At 38.4% G+C, this 23,294-nt stretch overlaps 1 protein-coding gene across 1 annotated transcript in view; it reads left to right on the top strand.

Annotated features, from left to right (window-relative positions):
• The first annotated feature begins 211 nt into the window (after nucleotides 1-211).
• Nucleotides 212-23,294, top strand: part of STAC (SH3 and cysteine rich domain) — a 73,260-nt gene continuing 50,177 nt past the window's right edge. Inside the window, exon 1 of the mRNA XM_027675703.1 lies at nucleotides 212-664. Within this exon, the coding sequence (XP_027531504.1) occupies nucleotides 548-664 (117 nt within the window). The 5' untranslated portion in view covers nucleotides 212-547. The remainder of the gene's footprint in view (nucleotides 665-23,294) is intronic.

The raw sequence follows: 23,294 nt of genomic DNA, 5'->3' as shown, positions 1-23,294 counted from the left end.
AAAATGCTTTAAAACCTCATATACACTGCCTGCCTGTGTGTGGGGGTCTCTGTGTATGTGTGTGCATGCGTGCATTACTTTCTTTCACTACTATGACAGCACATGCTCCTCCAAAGCTATTCACAGCATTAGAAATACAACTCCTCCCTCCAGTGCCCTGTGTGTGCGTGGCTTGGGCTTTCTGCTTCAAATCACTCCCTTCTGATTGTGGGGCTGACGGTCACGACTCTGCTCCACACCTCCAGGCTTCCTATGGAGGGGAGGAGTATCGGGGAAAAGCAGGCACATAACTGACCTACAGAGCCATCGATAACTTACTCCCTCGCAGCAGAATTACATAGGAAAGGGGAGGGAGGAAGGAGGGGGAGGAGGAGGAGAAGGAAAAAAGAGAAAATCCAGAGAATTCTAGTCTTGCAAATATAGTGAAACCAAGCAGTTGGAGTTCATTTGCTCTAGAAAAGCAGAGAAGGAAGAGGACGTTAAATGAAAAACAGCAAGAACAGTCTGTAGCTTTTTTTCCTTATAGTGACAGTGTTTTAGAGGTAAAATGATTCCTCCGAGCAGCACGACTGAAGTCAGCGTGGACAGTGTGGATAAAGAGAATGAAGTGGAGAGCCCAGAGCAACCCCCCTCTCCAGCATCAACTACCAGCCAGGAATCAAAGGTACTCAGAGTATGAGATTTTTTTTTTCCACTCTTTCTTTGTTTTGAAAAGAGATGTGTTGCTTTGATTTTTATTTGGAGCTTATGCCAGCCCTGCCCAGCAGTAGAGTGCTATGAGCCACCTCTGACTGCGGTGCCTGCTCTGACACTCCTACTTCTGAATTCTCCCTGGTACCTCAGGAATCTGAACTGGGAAAATACCTGCCTTTTGACATGTTTGGGTTTGGGGACTTTTGCTTGTGTTTCCTCCTCCTTATTACAGTAAGGTCCTGGAGTAATGATGGGGCTCAGGGAGGTGATCACTGCCAATGGATGTTGTTAGCTATTTTCACACCAAGCATCAGATCACTTAAAGGGTTTGGTTGGAAAAATTGATTTTTCTCAAAGGTTCAGAGAAGAGAATTTTTTCCAAGGGTTTGGAGTAGTTCACCTGACTTACCTTCTCTGGCAGACCCATCAATGAACTTTCACTGTTTAATGAGGCAGCAGTTGAAACAGTATGTAAGTGACAGTTTTATCACAATGTACACTACCCAGAAAAGGATTTTTTTTTTCCCAACCTTTTTTTGGTTTATGATTTTTTAATGTGATTCAATTTACCTTATTGAAAACCAACTTTCAGCTCAAAAGGCATGGCCTCTGAATTTTTAATCGACTTTTATATTAAAAGTTTTTCTGACTGCCAGTATGTTACTTGGAAGATAGAGAGGTAAAGGGTAAAGTAGTAACCTTACATAATGAAAGTTCTTTGCAGCTTACTTGGATGATGTGCTTTTGTTGATCCTCTATTACTGACTTATGATTGATAACATGGTAGCACCTGACAGATCTTTCTGTGAACTTCACAGTGTTGCTGTGTGCTGTGTAAACATGTAAAAATAGGGAGGTCCTTGTAACTAGCAGCTTACAGGTGGGTAGAGCCTTAGGAGGTACTGTGAGAGCAAAACAGCTGCTTCACAGGGAAGGTTTGTGCTGGCCAGAATTTAAAAGCAGTGGCTGACTGCGTCTAACATAGAAAGATGGCTACATTATTCTGTAATTATAGCTAGATTTCTGGAGAGTGAATCAAAATTATCTGTCTGTGTTGGTAGAGTTCTGATGTGGGCTTTGGACTTTTTTTTAAAATATATTTATTTAGATGCTATACTCCAAGGAAAGAGTTGAGGTATTCTCTATGTAATACAACCTCTTCAAAAGAAAAGACCTCTTCCAGAAGCAATAGCATACAATATTCACTATACACATTCAGCAGTACTGAGACAATGCTGGAGTCTTCCTGGTTAATGGGAAATGAAAATTAAATGGGTAATTGGTTTAATCACAAGCTCCAAAAGGATATGGTTGATCCGTGCATAAATCCCACCCCCTGAGACCACTTCTCTGGAATTGCTGAATTGTTATTTGGGCAGTGGGAAGCTCAGCCCCCAGTGAGGTCCCAAAAGTAACTGCAGCCTTCACTGCACTGCCAGCACCAGCTCGGAAAGTGTGCTGGGCTGTGCACAGGGCCTGGTGGGCTGTGTTCCCAGCTATGGTCCTCTCTCAGTACCGGAATGGTTAAGGAGCTCCATGTGCCACTTGATAACAATGATGCTGGAGGGACTTTCCCACTGGATCACAGAATGCTGTTCCCAAAACAAACCTACTGGCGTGGATCTAAACCTGAGAGAAAGTGAAGAGCTGCACTGAGGGCTCCTCCTTTCCATTTGTGCACCTATGTGTTTCCAAGGATGAAAACAGGATTAAGGCACATCTGGCCAGACAACAAATAGGCAACAAAATAGTTTATAAAAAAACATCATTATCATTAATTTTTTCAGTCTTGTGAGCATCTGAAGTGGTACACTGGAGTAGGCAAAAGCTATGACCATGCAGTTGATGCCATTACTTGTATACAGATATTTTTAGTAAACAAATAATCTGTGTATTCACATTTTAGAGCTGCAGATATGATCAGATAACATGCTGTATTGTCATTTCAGTAGATGGAGTCAATAGAATCTTCTGATCACTGAGGTAATAAGATTTCTTTCTTTAGTCCAACTAAATAGCAGGATGATAAAATTCTGTGATTTCATTTTTTATTTTTTAAGAGAATTGATGTACTTCAAAAACTAGAGCCTGACAGAGGCATAAGTCAGTGCTTTTATTCTGTGGTGTCCCCTGCTGAGGGAGCTATCCTGTCATTCACAGAAAACTAAGCTTGTCTCAGGTACTCTCTGCTACCTAGGTTAACAAGTTCATGCCTGCTGCATTTATTGCAGAACAGTTTGTGCAGTATTTAATTGCCTCACAATGACTTGTTTTTGTAGCACAACACTATTATGCCTCCAAATATGGGAATGGAAACAACATGGATAATAGCAACCTTCAAAACGCATTTGAAAACACTTCAGCAGAAAAGCAATTTTGAAAAAATAATGTAGAACTAATAGCAGCAAGCTTGTTTCCAGTCCAATGTGATCACAGACAACTGTGGTAGATAGTCCCATGTAGTACCAAACTCCCCAAAAGAGTTTTATCTAGCACCCTCTAGACTGTACTCAGAAGATGACAGGAAGGAGATACAGCAAACTCTAACCGATGTGAGTTTGAGACACAGAATTTCTGACTGCTACCAAGTAGCTGAAATTTGGAAGGATGACTCTCATGTGTTAGTCACACACCTCTGTCACAGGAAAGCAGCTCGCTCTTTAACATACACTAAAACCTCCCACCACCTTTTCCTATGGATTAAGAAATAGTTGCAGGTGAGCATACCTGGCTGCTGAAAGCTGAAGGACTGTACTCTGCTGCATGTCCTCCTCCTCATGAGCACTGTAACACCTGAAAAACTGCTTAGAATGAGGAAATTCAAATATACTTTCAATTCACCAAATTTCCTGGGTCATAAGAGCAAATCCATTTGCATAGTCTAAGTATATGTTTACCTTATAGTATAGATATTGCTACATAACGTGACTGAGTCTTTTGGATTGTGTGCCCTCAGGTACGTTACATCTAATACCTCCAGTGTACTGTCTCACTGTTCAAATAGGTGTCTGAAGAGTAGCAGACATGCTGTAACTGAGCCATCCTGTAGCAATATGTATACTGCTACTGTGCTAAAAACCCTACAGCTTGAATAGTTAAGGACGTTGCAAAACTAATATTTAATTTATTAAATTAATTTATTGGCTCTTGAAAACATTTACTTCACACTTAAGTGTGACTTGAGTGGGTACTTAAAGTTTACTAGGAGAATAACTTTAGGGAGTACCATTCAAATACATATAATTGCTAATTTTATTACATTCATGTGTTTATAGTTATGGCTCCCACCTGTTTGGGTCCTTTGCATCTTATTTCCAAGAAGGCAAATTACCAGTTTGCCAGAGACTTTTGTAGATTTACAGCTCAGCAAGGGAGGCAGTCATTAGTTAATAAATCCCAAGGGAAAATTTCTTCATGGTGGTGGCAACCAAAGACACACTGAACACTTGTTCAACCACTAACTTAGCAATATAAACAGAAATCTAGTGGCAGCAATCAGAGGTCATATTTCTGATATCTCTTATGTAAATGTACCTTGGAACTTGGTAAAGAAAACTAAAATATGTGTCTAAGAAGAGTCCTACGCATGGCATTATTTCTTTATGTTTTGACAGAGTTGGCACATAACTCTGTTAACTTTACCCTTCTTTTATTTAATTGACATTTCTATATGAAGAGGAAAAACCCCATCTGTTGGTTTCTTTAGGTGTGAGTCAAGTCTTTATTGCTCCACTGTGAATAGTGGCTGGGGTTATTCATAGCCAATAGAGTATATCTGAAAATTCCCTTACCATTTTTAAGTTTTAGGGGAAGCCTGAGCATCTATTATGTTTGAACTAGGACCAGTAGGGCTTATTAGCACTGCTGATCTTCAAGGTATTAGTGCTCCATGTCAAGTATGTTGAACATTTTTCAGGCTTTCTCATACACCCCAAAAGGGCTATCAAATTCTCCCCCTGCCATTGCAGGCAATCTGTCATGTTAAAAGTTACTTTTTTGTAGATGGTAGTGGATTTCTGTGAAAAGCAAATTTTTTTCCACAGCTCTGCCCATGTCCATTTATTTTATTTCATAAAATCCGACTATAATTGTGATGTACTGCAGTCACGCATCTTTGGAGTGATTCAAAATTTTCCCCTGAACCACAACTTATGGGCTTGCTAAATTCTTTACAGTGAGGTGAGTTAGGTAAGTTGAATAAAGGAAAAATAAAGGAAAAAAGATAAATTGGATTTCCAAATAAATATGGCATCTGGACTACGTATTTCACAAAATAAATGAGTCAATCTCAGTCTGACACTTTTGTACACTGACTATCTAGTGGCTGATATTCAGGGAAATGCAGACCAATATCTTCAAATTCAGGTATGGCAATTCAGGAGATGTAGCACAATTGTTCTAGTGCAAGCTAACCTGGTATGCAGTACATAAAATGGAAGTTGCTAAAGAGTAGCAAGCCAGTAAAAGGATTAAGCATTGAAGTTCAAGATGTAGACTTCATTTATGAATATTCCTCTATCAATCAAGAAGCTTGAACTTACATTCCTGTCCTTCTGGACCAATAGAGCAATACTGTTTCCATGAGGTTTCAAAACCAGGTGTTAATATTAGATATTGAACTAATGGTAACACCTTGAAACTCTTTGGATTTTAACAGGATTGTGTGGGATTTAAATCTTGTAGGATTTGTGCTATGCTGTTAAGCAGATATCTTCCCCACTTAAAGAGTTAATACTTTATGAGGCTCCATAGATGGTTACTAATCAATTAATATTTTAAAAGGGCAGAGACTGCGGTGTACAGTTAGTGTTTCACCCTCCACACCAGTGATAAATATCCAGTACATAAACTACTGCTGTAGTCTTCAAAGGAATACCAAACAGCTTAGAAACATCCCATGAAAGGGGAAGAAAAAACCAGTTCTCATTCTTAATCTTACCTCCATGCCCCTGTGTGAAATGGTGAGTACATGCCACAAAGGTAAGACCAAGGGAAAGAAATTAGACTAAGTATTTTTATGTCCTTTAAATGTTGTAACAAAGTATATAGAGGAAGATTTTATTAAAGCAGGAATGTAATACTCTACCCTATCAATAATTTCTTCAGCAGACTCATTCTTGTGCTTACATTTATTTTAACTTCTCTCCCTTTCTTGCTCTTGTTCTGATCAAAACACTCTGGTATTGTTTTCACTTTGATATATATGTCAGATCAGTTCCCAGGCACATCAAGATATCTAAGGCAAAATAGAAATGTGATCAGTTTATTCTCTTCTATCCACAGTTTCAATGGCATCAAAATGAAGAAGACATCTATTACCTTTCAGTAACTAAAGATGACTTGACTGAACTCTGGTGTGGCAAAAAATAAATTTACTAAAAAGTGCAAATTTTCACTGAAGCAAAACAAGTTGTTTTAACGGCTGGAAGAGAGGCCAGTTGTACTATCCCTGTCTCTTATGCTGTATTCTTTTTCATAAAGTGATTCCGTTGAATTCAGGTTTTAACACTACTTTTAAAGACTCTTCCAACATCTGTATACTCTAATGGTTAAGAGATGCTCTCTACCCTTCACCCTCTTCTAATTCCAGTGGAAGTTTAATTTTTGCCAGCTTGTGTGGTATTGTAATTTTGATAATGTTACTTTGGCTTAGACATCTCTTTTCCATTCTTGGTGCCTGTTTCCATCATGTAAGAATAGACTTTTATATCTGTTACCAGCATTTTATTTTCTATACCAAATAATCCTGACTGACATAAGATAAACTCTCTGTTCTTCACCTCATTCTAGTAGCAGATTCATTAATCTGTTTCAGTATTGAATAATCTTTCTTGAAAAAGGGTGACTGAATTTTTGCATGGTATTCTATCTGAGATCTCATACAGTATCACTATTGCTTTATTAACTTTCCCGGTTCTGGTGTTTGTGTCTCCTAGTCAGCCCTTCGTGAACCAGAGGTCTCTGTTCTATTATTCTGTAATTTCCTGTGGATCCAGGACGCATTTGTCTGTCCTCATCTAGAGTGCTTTGAATCAGGTCTCAGGCACACAAGCTTGCATTTCCACGGCTGAACTTCATCACATTTCCCTAAGTCCATCCCTCAAGGTCCAGGCCTCTTCATACGTGGCAATGCCTCCCACAGAATGTTGTTAAAGAAACTTTCTTGTCCGACCATCCAGAAGCCACTCTGGTTGTCACTCTCGCACCACTTGATCTGGGTCTGAGGCCCCTTTGCATCTGTACACACCACACTCACACAGTCAGACCAGGTTTCCTTACCGGCTCAACCTCAGGTTTCCCATAGCAGAGTCTCAGGTGTCTTGATCCTTAAATCAGTTTAATCGTGGTACAATAACAAAATAACAGCTTGAGCTGAGTGCCTCCAAGAGGGAACCCTGAAGAAAGGAAACCCTGGGATTTTATACCCTCACAGTCTCAGGGTGCAAAAGTCTGGAGTCCTCATCCTCTGCTGTGTCTCTGAGTGTCCAGTTGCCTGGCTGGACCAGAGGTCCCTGTGCCCTTTGTTGTGCAAAGCATCTGCAGTTCACAGCCTCTTGCCTGGTGTCCCACCACCCAGAGCTCAATATGCAGCTGCACACCAAGCTGTCTGCACTAAATGTATGTCAAGAATGTCAAAGGGAAATGGCCTTATGACATGCATAGTCTTTGCACCAAATCCAGTAATAAAAGTACAGAGAGCAATATTGACCCTAAGACTAGGTCGGTGTTGTTCTTTGATGAACTCCACCAACGACCAATCCTCAACCTTTCCTTTCAACAGTAACCATTTCCCATAGAACTTTCCATAGAACTTATTTACAACTTTCCTTCTTTTCTATCTTGGCTAGTAGACTCCCTTTCAGTAACATATTCAGTAATTTTAGCAAAATCCAAATAGACACCATCTACCTTTGACCTAAAACATTTTCTGTGTCTAGAAAATGGTTCATGATTACAACTGGTCTAGGAGGATTTAACTTTTTTTGGTTTTGTTTTGCTTTTGTCAGATTCTCTTGAGGTCAGATCTACATATCTGTGTTTGCTGGGATCACATTTCCTGCTTCTTGATGGAGACCTCTATTTCACTTTGTATCATTTCTGTCTTGACAAAGCTTGTTAAGAAAACTTATTTCTAGACTTCCAAAGTAAAATTTTAGAGTAGAGTTTTAACTGCTTTCTTTTCTCCCCTTTACCTCAACAGACACATTAATCTGCTTTTTTAATGTAATACCATAAATTTCTGCAACTTCTTTCCTATTATTCCTATTATTTTTCTCCAGGATCATGGTTCTGGGAAGAAAATAAGCTGAAGTATTTGCTGAAGTTCTCAGCCAACCTTTTATCCCATCCTGACTGTACCACAGCCTTTTTCTTTCCCTAGCTTGAATCAATCCATTGACATTTCCTTAAATACTTTTAGGAAGGACTCATTCAGCTTTTCTTGCAATTAGTATCCTTAGACCTAAGGATAGTGCTTGAAAGATCCAATTTTATTTGCATACCATTTTTTTTCTTTTTTTTCTTTCACTTGTTCCCCTCCCCACCATTCACTGTGGACTCTACTTATTCCAAATTTCTTTTTTGAAGTAACTATTTTCATGCAGTTTTTCAGGAATACACATTCAGAGAATCTTTTGATTTATCTTTGTTTCATAGTTTTAGTATTAGCATTATCAGCTTTGAAGAAATTATATGGCTCTTACATATCCAAGCATGTTCAAGTCTCTGACTGTTTCTGATCAGTCATGTTTATCAATGAAGTTTGTCTCTAACTGATACCTTAGGTCTACAAAGGCCAAGGCTGTTGCATAACAAGTGGTCATCTGGGTTCATCAGCACTCAGTACCTGCTGAGAGCCAGCACTTGTTATCAGATGCGAGAACCTGTTTACACAGCTCTGCTGCTTTCCAGACCACTGCTAAAACATCCATACCTTCATACAGATACTAGTTCAGGTCCTTCTGCGTCACACTCCAAAGCGTGATATGGTCTAAAATATATCCCTAGGTATCTGAGAGTGTTGAAGGCTTGGAATTTCTTCAAGAGAATGGAGCACATCAAGGGCTATCCTTTTGAAATCCAAAATATGTCTTCGAGGTTCTTTTTTCCCATGCCCCTTATTTAATTTAAATTAAAGTAAATCATAATCACTTGATAGAAAACTATAATTCTTTGTATGTCTCCTATTGCCTACCCAAGCCACTGCTGTATACTCCCGATGGGTAGAAGATTGCATATTGGATAAATTTATTCTCATGCTTTCTAGGTAGAGGACTAGTCTTTCATAGGTGAGCATGAGTTGTGTATTCTTAACACAGTACTCAGTCCTGCACAACTTCCAGTTGAATAGGCAAGTAGTCATTCAATGTTAAATGAGCACTGCCTTTCTCAGGCAAGTGCTGAAGTGTAAGCAAATTTTGCATGTTCATTAACAAAGAGGACCAGCTGTGAAAATGAGAGGTCTATGTGTGAATGACTGAAATAATTTGATTTTGTTTTCCTTCGACATATGCCTCTACTTGAGGAAACACCCTTGATTCAGTAGATCAAATGATAAAATAAATGCTTCTTGTCAGGGGATTTAACTCATGGACCCCGGAAAATGTATTTACAGTAGATATCTGAAAAGAAGACTTCTCGTGTCTTTGACATCAGCATGTAAATATGACATATGGCTTGCATATCTTCTTATTTATTAAAACAAAATTTAGTTTCATGTCTGTAGTCTCACATAAATGTGCTAGACGCTCATGGAATTTTCTCATTAACAGGTCAACATTTCTTAGCTGACTTGTTTTTAAGTAATGAGAGTAGTTTGCTAAGCACTGTCAAATGGAAGTCTTACAGTTTTAGGGGTTGCAGCAGTGTTAAAAATATCATAGCATGAATAATTGCAAGAGAGAGGTATTTCCTGGCTACGGGAGGCTGTAAGTTCAATATGAAATTGCAGTCCTCTATGTGAGGAACAGTGAAAATTTCAATGCTTCTCTTTCCTGTAGACATAATATGCTCTATTTCTGAGTGTCATTTAAAAGCTTGATTAAAATGCCACACATGCAATGCTTTATTAATAAAGATCATTTTAACAGTCTAATGTTCTGAATAGAAAAGGAAAACACAGCTGATCTATAGTAACTGATGATTAGGCTTAATTAAGAAAGGAGCAAAATACTATAAACTGGTATTCACAGAGCTTTTCAAATGTGTACTTAAAATATTTCTTTTTAGCTTGTTCATCAGACTAAGACAAAAAAAGTCTACTTTGGAGGCACACCTCAGGTGAAAGAATGAATTCAACCTGACAGGGTGTTATAGCAAATACTGTTGAATATTATCTTAGAGACAGACTTGCATTACCATCATCCTAATATTTAACTTCTTTTTTTTTTTTACAAAAGTTGCTCATGCATAGTGAAGGGAGACATCAGCTTTTGTTAGCCAAGGGTCGTTTTCTGGCATGATGCAAAAAAGTCACTTCCCAAAACATCACTAATATAGGTGTACTATTCATCTTTATTTACCAGTGTTTTCCCTGTTAGTATAAATGCTGTGGTAGTGATTTTCAAAATCAAAATATCTTGGGATTGAAATGAGAGGCTAAAAGCCTTGATTCAGCCTCAATTGCCTTTGTGCATAGACAGGCTGAGAAATGTTCTCGGACTAGGCACCTCTATCCTCACAAGTAAACAAAACATGCTAGGCAAAATTCAACATGGTAAACTTGTCAGACTGTCCATGACTTTTGCACAGCTAAACTGAGAATCCAGTTGTTAAAATGTTTCGGGTTCATATGGGGTTTTAAAATGCACCTACTGTTATCGACCAGTATCAGTCAACCCAAGGATCCAGCATATACAATTTTTATTGTACATCTTAGTGTACTTACTTACTTATATTATTTATGAGATTAGCTCATTTCTCATGTGTGTTCACACATCCTCTTTTAATTTAAATCATCTAATTAAGGAGTTATTTACAAATAAAACATAAGGTGACTTAAATGATCTGCCAGACATTTCTGGTAATGAGCCTTCCAGTGAAATGTGTGCTTGTTGAGTGCTTTGTTTTGCTTATTTTTCAGTGTCCAAACATCTGGTTTTGAGGAATTGATTGTGTAAACTTTTGTCAGGGAGATTTCCCTGGTTGCAGGTGAAATTTACAGTCAAAAGAGGAGAAAAAAATGCATCCTAGGATACATCATACAGCCCCATTTTTGTTTAGAGAGCAACTGTAAGCAGATAAGTTAGTTGTTCAGACTCCCTACATTATAAAATGGAACGCAGACCTAAGCTGTTTTATCAAACACTTATTTAGAAGAAAAGCCTGCTTTATGTGGTCTAAATTAGCTTCTCTGGGGAGAAATCTCTTTCCACTGACCATAGTAGGCAGCTACAGCTGAGTTGAAAGCTCAAATTTAAGTAAGGTGAACACCACTTTGATTCTGTCAAAGCAAGGTCTTGAACCTTGCCTACAAAGACTGGTCAGCATCTGTTCCCCTGGCTGGCTAGTCTGTCTGATTTTCCACTTTTCTGCCCTCAGCTCCCTCAAAGACATTCTGAGAACCTGTAGTTGTTATTTATGCCAACGTGGAACAAAATCATTCAAACTTTGAAAATTTTTGCTAAGTGGAACTGCTGTTTTCCAGCCGGTCCTATAATGGAAAGTTATGCACCTAAGACAAAAAGAGAGTGAAATGTGAGACTATCCAGGCTTCAAAATGTGAAGTGCTGCTATTAAACTGCAGCCACAAGATGAATCATGTACCTGTTTCGTGAAGTATGGGTACATAGGAGCCTTTGGCAGGTTCACAGCAGTTAGATCTGTCTCCTGTAGTTAGTCATAATGACAAATGGACTTCATCCTCCTCACTGTTAAAGATCCAGGCAAACAGTTAACTTTTTTGCTAGCTTACCCACTTACTCTCTGACTTTCAGTGTTTTTCTTTCCTCTCTGTTCCTATTCTCACACAAATGCTTTAATCCATGACCAGGTTCTCTGATACACTGAGTCTTTGCAGGAAAAATTCCCAGGTTTCCAAGCTTAGCCAAGTTTAAAGATTCCTGTTAAGAAAATGAATGGTGTTCTTCTGTTAGGGGGAGGGACCTTTTATAAACACTGTGTGGATGCTGGTGCTCATGCCATAAGAACACTTGAAAAAAAGCAAACCCCAGAGTTTGCACTTTCCCTTTCATCTGTACCCAAGCCATACCTGCTTTATTAACAAATAAATTATTTAAGTTTCATTTAATTTCCTCACATTGTCTGGTTTTACGTGGTCTGTTCTTTGTATGTGGATGCCTATTTATCCTTGATATAACCTTATGGTGTCTTTATATGTATATGCAGAAAACTATACATAAATTTAAAACCTAGGCAATGAAGTAATAGAAAACATTCTTTATGGAGAGGAAATGAAGCTGACTTCCTCGTCTTCCCATCTTGTCCCCTCCTTTCTGGGTAGGTAGCTGAAGGCCAATTCAACTCAGAAGATCAGTTTTCAACTGCACTGCCAGTGGAGGGCTTTTTAGCTCCTAGCTCCCCCAGCAGCTTAGGCTGTCACAGGCTTCCCCAGGCTGCAGTTCTGCGCTTCAACAGCACTGACTTTTTTAGCAGTTCCTGCCTCGCATCCAAGAAAAATGCTCTGCACATCTTCCTTAGAGATTATCAAAGCTAAAATGAATGCCAACAGCTGTAATAGACCTACTTGAATCCTGCTAGAATGTAGACAAATTAAAAGCTTTTTACAAAGGTAAAAAAAAAAAAGAGACAGGCAAACCCTACACCAAAAATCTTAAGAGTGATTTTCATCTGAGGAGAATGTAGCTATGACTAGATGCTGGCCATAAGAACTAACCACTCAGTCTGGTAAAAAAAAATCAGTTCTTTTTTAAACAGAAAGCTAGCCTAGTTTTTTTCTGGCACTATAGGAAATACACTGTAATAAATACAATATTCCCACAGTAGCAATAGAGGTAATGTCATTTGGCCTTTACTACCATCTGCTGAATTCCAGAAAAGAACCTCTCCTTTCCTTAACATCCCTCCAGCACAGTCACACTCATAGCCACTGCTTCATATAAAAAAAAAAAAAATGATGGGAGAAAATTGATATATATCTCAAAAGTTAGCATTGTGTTTGCTCTTTAGTACAGCAGTAGACAGTAGCTGTTTCTGCTATAATGTTTCACATGCCTTCTAGGCCAGTGCTATTTGGCTGATATCACGACTTGCACCTACTGTGACAGTAGAATAGACTAGACAAAGTGAAGCTCTTCATGGAAATCCCCCCTCTTACACAGGATTCATATTCATATTCTTTAAAACTCTTTCTGTTCTAACTTGACTTTCCTTTCCTCTTCCTTCTATTTCTCTGCTTTCCTGTCTGCCTGAATCTCTCACGCAGCCCCATGCAATATGTTGTTCCTGTTGAAGTCACTGATATTATTTTTTTCAGACAAGGCTTCACAGTTTTACTGGTTCAAGATCATTGACTTTCCTACCATATCAGTAAGTCCTATTAAATCTGTTGGTAACTTATGACAATGCCAACAGCTCTTTTCTCTCTCAACACCAAAATTACGAAGCTTCATTTATTAGGTGAGCACAACATCATGACAGAATTATAGCCTTTTTTTTCAAAATCATTATTACTATTATTAGATGTTCATGTGCAGGATTTCATTAGCAACAGTTTAACTTTAGAGAATTCTGAGGAATTTAAAAAAAATTCTTAACATTCAGAAAAAAATGTAGTTCTTCAGAAAGAGTTATAAATTCTCTACCATACTATTTGTGGTATTCTCTATGAACTATCTTTTTACATGATACCAGCTATCTCAGTATCAAACCATGTTTTTGCAGTTCAGTCACTATAATCTTGAAATTTGATAGAGGTAATTTGAGAAGGAAAGTTGTGCAGCTGGTGAGGATAAAAATAAAATGTTTTTGTTTTGCAGGGTTGATCTTGGAACAATAGCTGGCTAAAGATTTGTTCAGCAGCTTGGAGGTTTAGGAAAAAATATAAAAGAAATGGATTAGCCTGAGGCAAAAGGAGTCAAAGATATATGATAAATCTCATGCATAACAGCTCTTGTTAGTCAATATCTCCAAATATATGTATTTACATTGTCAACTTCTTGAAGCAATGTTTAGGCCTTCAAACATCTCCATAAAGTGCCATGTATATGACAATATCATCATCAAGTTAAACAGATTTTCCATGTGGAGAGTTGGCCTATCCTTTATGTAGGATATTGAATGAGTTTTTGCTGGGCATTAATAACGTGTAATAACAAGAAGACTAAAGACAGACTGAGACAGAAACTTTCTGTACCAGTAACAGATTCCTTGGAAACTGTATTACAAGGATGATTTTTCCAAAAAATTTTGGAAATACTTTCTGAAAATTAGAAAGCTACTAGAGTAGATGTGTTGAAAAGGATAAATGCATGTCATAAGTTACACTTTGAGAAGAGCTTTAATGGAAAATGTACCAGATCTGGACTGGATCTGGAAATAAACAGACCCTTGTCATGGTGGACAGTAAGATAACTGGACGCACAACAAATAACAAGGGAGACGTTATCAAGGTAGGAAAAAATTTCAATTGGCACAGCATTTGTTATGTATGTGGTAGCTTCTAAAGGACTTTAGAACTGGAAATATGACATGAAGGATACTCTGTAGTTACCCAGGTGAAGCCTTGAGTAGCCCCGAAGATTTAACTAGCCTTGCTCTACCTGTGCTGTCAGCTCTTCCTCCAGATCAAGGCCTTCACACCAGAGTGGTGCCAGGGCAGCGATGTGCATGAGAACCATATGGGTCCTATTAGACTTGTGGTGTCAGAACAGGGGTGGCTACATGCCCTGGCCTCCAGATTAGCTGGCAAGAAGCAGTATTCACACGGCAGGACAGTGTAGGTTTCAGGAGGGATAAGAGAAAGATGGAAGGCAGCAAATTTTCTACCAGATTGCAAAAATATGCACAAGAAGAGGAAGGGAACCATGAAAAAGAAAAACTAGAAGGGAATCAACAAACACTGCTAGTATTCTGTAAGGCATAAGTTCTTATGCCGTCTCCCACTGAGAATTATTTGAAATGGAAACATGGAAACAAGCTGTAAAATTTGGATTTGAATCTCTGTTTGTGGACAGGCAGCAAAAAAGAGAGTGCAGAAACCGGTGGAATCAAGTAAGCCAAAATATCTGTGTGGAGGCTTCTTTTAAGCCAATAGGCCATAAAACACACAAATTCTGGCATTGTGTCCTTATTTTCTCTTTGAAAAACAAAGTAATATCATCTCAAAGTATAGTAGCTAAACAAGAATTGGGCAGAATTAATTCACACAAAGTATGAGTTAAAACAAGTGTCTAGGAAAGACAAGAGAAGCAGGAGCATATGTGTCCACTGGATCTATCTATATTAGGTTGTGGAGGAGCAGAGATTGAAAAAGATGGTTTAGAAAAAGAGGAGGGAATTGAAAAGTTGAATAAAGTCGGCCATGTAACAAAATATCCAATGTGGCCAGGTGTTTGTTCACGCTCTGCATTCAGAAAGCCTTTTTTCTTAATGCACAGTGTAAAACATCAAAAAAAAATTATTTTGAAAACAGTCAAACAAAAAAACTCAACAACCCAGCCAAACCCTCAGCTTCACTCTGGAAACATGCTCTCTGAAGTCAGCAGGAGTTAGAAGTAAGCAAAGACTTTAGGATTTGGCCCAATGACAACAACGTTGTTGCAGAGCTGAGCACTTATGTGTTTTCATTGCAAAGCATTTTAACAGTGTAAGTTTTGAACCCATGAAGTAAGAGTGGAAACACTGACAGAATATTAACTATAACAACTCCCAGTAGATCTCAGTCTTCCTTTTTGTTTTAAGATGATACAAATATGATAATACAATATGTGGGTTGTGGTGTTCATGTTAATTTGCCCTGAGTTAGTATCAGCCTCCCTGCCAGATGTATTTCCATATTTGCTTCAAGAGACATACTACCATTTAAAGTATTATAAAACAGCTAAGTTAAAAAAAAAATGGGGGGTTTTTCCCCCCCCCCCCAAAAAAAAAGAAAATAAAAACAAATTGGTAAAATAAATTAGTAGAAACTATTGCTATAGGTAGCCCAGCATTGTTAAGCAAAACACTGTTGGTTTTGGTTTTTTTAAAAGTCAAATGTGTCATATTAAGCCATAAGATCAATAGTGGAGATGCACACTTCATAGATGGACAGACATGAGATACAGTCAAGGATGATTAATCTTACATTCACAATCACATTCGCTACAGATTATTCATGAGAAGGAAAAGAAACAAAACTCAGGTCCTATTATTATCATTCTTGAAGACTCTCAGCAGGCATACACCAGCATAGCTTCTTTCACCTCAGCAGGGCTTCCTGGATTTACACCACTCTGAACCTTAGCCTTTTAACCTCCAAATTTCATCATGCCACTTCCACAACAGCAAAGATTAGTAAATGACTGAATCAGGAGTTAGCAAAGGGAAATTGGTGTTCCATTCAGAAGCTGATACGGAAAAGAGCTATTCAAAAAGAGCTGCAAAATGCTGGATTCGCAGAGGTGACCTCAGAGATAACACTCCAAATGCCTTATACATCAAGAGACAAGAGAGAACAACATCCTAATGGGGACAAAATATAGACATGACCAGCTGCTTAGCAACCAGGTGCCTGAGGTGAACCCCAAAGTACAAAACAAGATGTTGTAAACACCTGCCTGTCTTGAAATTGAAAGTACAGGCTGATTTAAAAAAAAAAAAATGGAGGGACTGTTCTTAACTATCTCTTGGTTCCTTCATGAGTTTTCCTTTTGATTTCAGGAGAAAAGACTGGAGGTAGTTCAATTGTCATATCATGAAAGGGAGACACGAGGCTCACAGAGGTCTACACCAGACACAGTTCATAATCTGAATTATAAAGGACCTCCTGCAGCTGGTGCCACCCATTTTGGAATAGTTATTTAGCAGCAGGGAGAATATAATCCTGGATATAGATAGAGGATTTGCTGTCTTTCCCTCTGCTCCTGAGAAAAGCAGCTCTTTTTTTGCTAGATGAAGCAGGAGAGGAGACGAAAGGGACAAAACATTTTGCAACCCCGATATAAAACAAGCAGCAGGCTTTTGTTATAACTGAACTGTTCCTTAGTTCAATTTGTAAAGTGTTTTTATTTATGCACATGTTGGCAAAGAAGGAAGAACTGATGATCTTTCAGCTCAACACAGCGAACCCAGTAGATCTTACTTTGGGACTGTTAATCTGATTTTCATTACTCAGATTATAAACTTTGGAAAACTACAGTACAGCTTCTCTGAAAGATATTGTGAGTTGTTAGCTTGAAATACTGCAAAATTGAGAAAGGTTCTCCACAGAAGCAGGCTGAACGCGAGCCATGGTTAAGTGATATTGCAAGCATTTTCCCCAAAATAAACTTGAATCAAACCTCTTAGGAAGTTTGAAGAAATATTGATAGAGAACAGATCTCTCAGTAAGATGATGCAATACACACTCTTTTCTTTCTAGATTACCCTTTCTAATACAGTGTGATTAAAAGACATCAAAGGAATACACCAAAATAGGGCTGTTCAAAAACAGAGCAGCAAAAATGCTGTTAGATACAAAAATTGAGAGTTTATGTGTGGATTTTACTTAGATTTTTGATAAAAAGGCCTTACATTTTTCTGCATTGTCATGCATATAGGTATCATTGCATTTATTTTGTGTGTTTTGTCCTTTTTATAAGCTGTTTTAAACTGTTTAAATTACTGTGAGACTTTTGAAGTTACTGTGAAAATATAATTTAACAGGGAAGTTAGTGTGAGCTCTGCAAGTCACAGTTGCAGAATATCTACTAGAGTGTTTACTCTTTTTATGCCTTAGGACTAAGCAGAATGTTCTGAACACAGCAGAGACAGAAAAGGATTTCCCTGAGATTTGGTGGCAATTGGTCTAGCTAATAAATTCTGTTTCCTCAAACCTATCACTCCCTGGACTGCATTAGTTTATCCTGTCACATCTTATGCTGAATTTGAAGGAGTATATGAAGGAATTTGAAGCACAAAGGAGATTTTTTCAAAGGAGAATTTTTCATATTTTCAGACCTTAAAACTTTCAGCACTTTATTTCACATTTCTCTCATATATTTGCTAATTCTGGTTTCTTGCAATATTAGAAGACTACTCACCCTAAAACGTAGGATTAGTTCCAACCAACTGCAGGAGCAATTGTTAAGAACTAGATGAATTTTTCAGCTTGGTTCAAACCAAACGAGAAAGTCATACAGAATGAACAGGTCTACTAAGCAAACACAGTTTGGCTACACGTGCAAGCTGACCTCTTGATAATTTAGAGTTCTGCTAATTAGAGATGCATAGCGCACAGCTGGCAAGGATGTAGTACATCAGAAAAGGGCTGAGGATATGGGATTCACAGTGACATTTGTGGGAGCAGTGACACCTGAGCATCCTTCATACTTCATGCTTTCAAACCCAGAACCTCTTTCAAGGATTTTTGCTGCTACAGTCTGGCATGTCAACCAGAGAATTTCATTGTAGTTTAGGACTCCAGGAGTGAAATAAAAGCATAGAAAGAGCCCTGTCTGAAAAGGGTCATATCCTAAATCAGTTTGAGAATCAGTGAGTGGATTTAAAAAATAATGTAGGACAGGGAGGAGAAGCTGAGGATGATGATCAGAGCAGCAAGAGCCAGCCAGAGTAGTTGTAGGTACTCAGTGAATCACTAACAATATTATTCTTAGGTATTATGAAAAATGTCTCCTCTTTGACAATTTCAATAAAATATTAAAGCAGACAGTTTGATTTATTTGCTTTTTACAACAATAACAAATATATTTGTCCTAATGCCAGCTATGCAATCTGTTTGGGAAAACACACAAATACAGTACGTAGCAGACTATGCAATAATAAACACTCCTTCCTTGTCTATAGTGGATTAAAAGGATACAGATTCCAAGAAAGCTGGCTGGAGCAGACACAACTACATGGTAGGGCCAGATTCTCAGCCCATATAAATCAGCTACAATTGAAGTCAATTTAGCTAATTCAGATTGTACTAGTAGAGTATTTGGACTAGTTATTATGTAGAAAGAAGAATGTAGGAAAGGAATCAGCTTTGCTTACAAAATTTATCATGGGTGCTTTGGCAACAAACAATACCAAACCTGTAAGTATTAAAAATATCCTTTCATCCTGTTAATGCTATAAGACATGGTACTTCTCTCATCAGTAGGCAAATACATATATTGTTTATGAAATTGCATACTGCCTTTAGGTATGTTATAATCTTATTTTTGCCCATTAAAATGCCAAGGCAGTGGATTTTCAGATCAAATCCAGTAAAAAAACTACTCTTGTCTGTCCTCAAAAATCACTTACTTTTGTATCCCTCAATTTTAAGAAGAAAATCATTAGCCTGTGAATCAGCAGGGCTAGTTGAAGCCTAGCAATGCTGCCAGGCTAGCTTATACCCTGGTAACATCCAGTCCTTCAACTAAGCTAGTAAACAACTTAAGTATATTCTGAGAGTTGCTAATACAAATTGAATGTTCCTTGACCCAGAAAATGGACTGTACTCAGTAGAGCAGATACCATTCATCAAGACTTTTGTTCTCTCCCTTATTTGAAAGGCTTTTGGTCTGCATCCATTTTGGTAATATCCCACGTACCTGACGTGCTCTCTAGCAAATCTACACAACATCATCTGAGATTTATGTGTTAAAGTCCTTCTTTTATAACAAAGTGAGAGTCAAATAATCCACAAATTTGCTCTAAGAAACTGCAAGGAAGAAGTGGTTCCCTACAGAAGTTGGATGTTTATCTCACAGCAGAGTGAAATCTAATGCATACTAAACAAAATAGTTTAGAATGCATACTAAACAAAATAGCTATGTTATAAAAGAACTGCAGGATTCAAACTGGCTTGATGGTTCATTCCACCTCTGTCAATACCCTGTATTACTTGTAATGGATCTAATGATATTGTTAACAGCAGTGTAAAGAAAGGGATAGAGAAGAGCAAGCAATATTTTTTGTTTATTACTAGCACAGTAACAATATAACAGACAGCTGATGTCTGAAAATGAGGGCTTAGTTGTATGGTCCGTTAGTAAAGTTCAGTTGATGTGGGGCTCATTTGTTCATTTCTCCTGGAAGATAGTTAACAGTGGAAATGTATAAAAATAATCTCCTCATTGGTCCACGCTGCACAGGAGCCTCTGCTGCTGGCAGGGATATTAGCAGTTACTGAGAAGGCAACAAGACCAAGCATGCTGGGAAATAAGCTGATGTGGGCAGATTCCAGAAGGGTTGCCCTGAATGCCAAAGCTCATGGCCCAAGCAAACATAATAATATAATATAAAGTAACGCAATGTGCACTTTGACGTCCTAGTAACCATCATTCACTGAGATCACTAAGGACAGAGTTTCAGAAAGGGGAATGAAGCATTTGTGTGTAGGATGTGGTGGGAGTGAGGCTTTCTCTGAGTTTTGAATGGTGAGAAGGTGTGACGAAGAAGCTGCGTTGAGAAATGGTGAAGGCATAAGGGACACCCATCGCAGCATTTTAGTTTGATTTGGGAGTGTGTTTTCAAAGTAAATCTCCTAGTGTTGAGATTGTTGGTACTCACTTCACTGTGGTTCTTGTGCTCTATGCACAGGCTGCATTACTTGGAGGTTTGCTTGTGCTCCAGGTGTGCACATAATGCATGCCAGTACTGATGGGCTGGGATCATTCAGAGCAGAGTACTCTGTGTCCTGAAATGAATACAGTGGGCATGCTGGCTCCTCAACAGTCCCTGTTTCTTTCTCCAATCTGCTTCTACAGAGCCACACCGATTGTTAATGTAAACAAGCTGGAGAATCAAAGGAAAAAGTTTCTAGATATCAGGGAGCAGTTAAGAGCCTGAACAAAGAACACTGCAGGCTGGACAAATATCCTTGTAACTGCGAAGCTATAAAATCATTGAAATCTTTCCAACTTCAATGGGAATTTCTTAAATGAAAGTTGTAGAAAAGTGTTGCATACTTCTATTACATAAAATGAAGTCTCAGTGAGCTCAAGTGCAATGCCCATTCACAGCAAAAGCAGTGGCACCTAGCTAATACTAGGAATGAATTTGAATAGCTGTTCTTTTGCTGCCTCCTCTTTTCTGCTTATAGCAGCTAAAGAGTTGTAGTATAGGGGAATTAGGAACAGAGGAGGTGCTGATAAGCTGTGGTTTGTCAGAGTTTCCTGTCCCTTGAAGCTTGAACATTCAGGGACTCAGAAAATTTGAGATTTTGCTGCAAGATACAGAAAAAAAGCTTAATCAAGCTCAGAGGTTGAGCTATTGCACTCATCTCTACCTTGCCTGTGGGGTTAGTATGTGCAGTCACTTGGAGCCTGTGTGACTGATAAAAAGCTTTTAACTAGAGACAAACTTTTTTCCTTTACTCTAATTTCAAACTACAGGAACATCCTGGACTTAATAGCAAGGGTTCATGTTTCTGAACTCTCAAAGTTGTGAAGTCTTCTGATGCTACCTCAAGCCTACAAAAACTCCTGTGCTTCTGGGAATTTTGTTTTTATTTAAGTGAAAGCTAATTTGTATCCTTGCTTGCAGAGGAGAAAATGTGAAAGGATTAGGAGATTTATTTCAAATATATTTCTTAGACCTGTTTTGTGCTTGGTTTAAGGTTTTATTTAATTCTCAGTATATGATTTTTCACTGAAGTGTTGAAGTAAGTACTGAGTCCAGAACTCTAGCCACAGGTTTTTTCAGAAGTTTGGTAGTGATTCTTCCTAAGATTTGACTTTGAACTCATTACTCTGCAGAAAGAAAGTAAAAATAATAAAATTTGCATACATTCGTCTCTATTGAAAGATTTGAGTCCTGCCTCAGGTGAACACTATAGCAGCTCTATTAGAAGCCGGTGGCATTACAAGTGCTTTAAATCAGTTTACAGCAGACCAAAATCAGGCATATATTACGTGCCCGTATTTAATTACTTTTGAAATCTTGCAATAAAAGAACAGCAAATTTTGAAATAAGGAGATTGTGATGTTTAAGTAAGGGAAGCAATGCTCACTTGACTGTGGCATAATAATCACTTAAGCTTTTATGGTTTTATAGTTTATTCTAACTGTATAACAACCTGCCCTTGCCCTTGCTTGAGCCAACTTTTCCTGAGTAAACAATCACATACCAGTACCCTATTTCAAATTCTCTCATGGGCCTAATATGAGAAAGGAAAGTTGGATCTAATTTTAAAACCTGATGCCAATCTTCTATTGCCCTGTATACTCTCGCTTATGCATGAGGGTTATAAAACACACTGATCTGAGGGGTACTTTTTAACAGTACTGATGAAAGTGTATAATTAGGTGTGCAAAATGCTAAATGTTGCCAATATTCTTCATTCTTGCATAGTCACTTCTGTACACATATGACCTATTTGGGATATAATAGTCCCAGACTTCCACTGGTGTTTTAGGTAGGCAATGTAAGCCAAATATGTAGGTGTCTTCCAGTCTAAATCCAAATGAGAATAAAATCTGTATTTGGCTAATGACTAGGATGCCCGTCTTGTATGGAAATTATTTAAGCACATGAACACAGGACAGTGCTCAGGGAATCTCAGAGAGGACTGTTAGCTTGTGCAGAGATACCTGTCAAATCTGTGACGGTAACTTGGTCAGCTCATTCTTGAATATGTGTCCTCTGAACATTCTGGATGGGGATGCATGCAGTATACACAGTTTCATGCTCACCTTAGTGTATTTGTATTTCTTTGGGCATGCATAGCCTGAAAGCTGGACTACCCTTCTTTGAAAAATTGTTGACTTTTCTGCCTGGGGGAGGAAAGGCCATTGGTACATCCCTTGACTGGCAAATGGCTGTGCACAGCAGGATGGAATAAGGATAGTAAATGCAGAGCTTCTTCAAATATACTGCCTACATTGTCCAAACTAGCAGGACAGTTGTTTCATTATAAAACCAATACTGTATTGCACAGCTTAGTTTTCTTTCTCTGGCAGAAGCAGTGTTTTGAAATTTAATTAGCTTCATGTGGCACTGTAGAAATGGATGGCAAATCAATAATGGATGCCATTTCAGTCACCTTGTGGTGTTGTAATTCTCTGTGTTTTGCTACACTAATTAGGTCTGACTTCAGTGAGAAGTGTTTCAGGAGCAAGGGGGTGAATTATTGCTGAGTTCCTGGCTGTCACTGGGGAGATGAAGTAATCTCAGAACAGAATAACCTCGGTGATTTCAAGAGGTGGTAACTTAACATTCAAGAAGAAGAGAGAAGATCTCACATTCTGATGGTGCAGTTGTACAGTGATTTTTGGGCTCAGTCAGCCCATAGCTTAGGCTTCAGATGAAAGAACTTCAGAAACCATAAACAGGATTTAACCCATAGTTGGCATCTAATGACTTAATTGCTCTTATTTTCATATTCCCCTAGAGACTGAGAGTTTCTTGCAAATGGATATTTCCTTCATTTGAACCCGGGGCTCCTCCTCTGAAACTTGAGTGGTTGTGGGTGAGAGATGTACATGTGGGATGGGCCCCAGTTTCTGACC

The sequence above is a fragment of the Neopelma chrysocephalum genome, unplaced genomic scaffold, assembly GCF_003984885.1.
Source record: "Neopelma chrysocephalum unplaced genomic scaffold, ASM398488v2 Primary Assembly neopelma1_26, whole genome shotgun sequence".
NCBI classification, from domain to species: Eukaryota; Metazoa; Chordata; class Aves; order Passeriformes; family Pipridae; genus Neopelma; species Neopelma chrysocephalum.
Note: the sequence above shows the minus strand (reverse complement) of the source record. Positions and strands in the feature narration are given on the sequence as shown.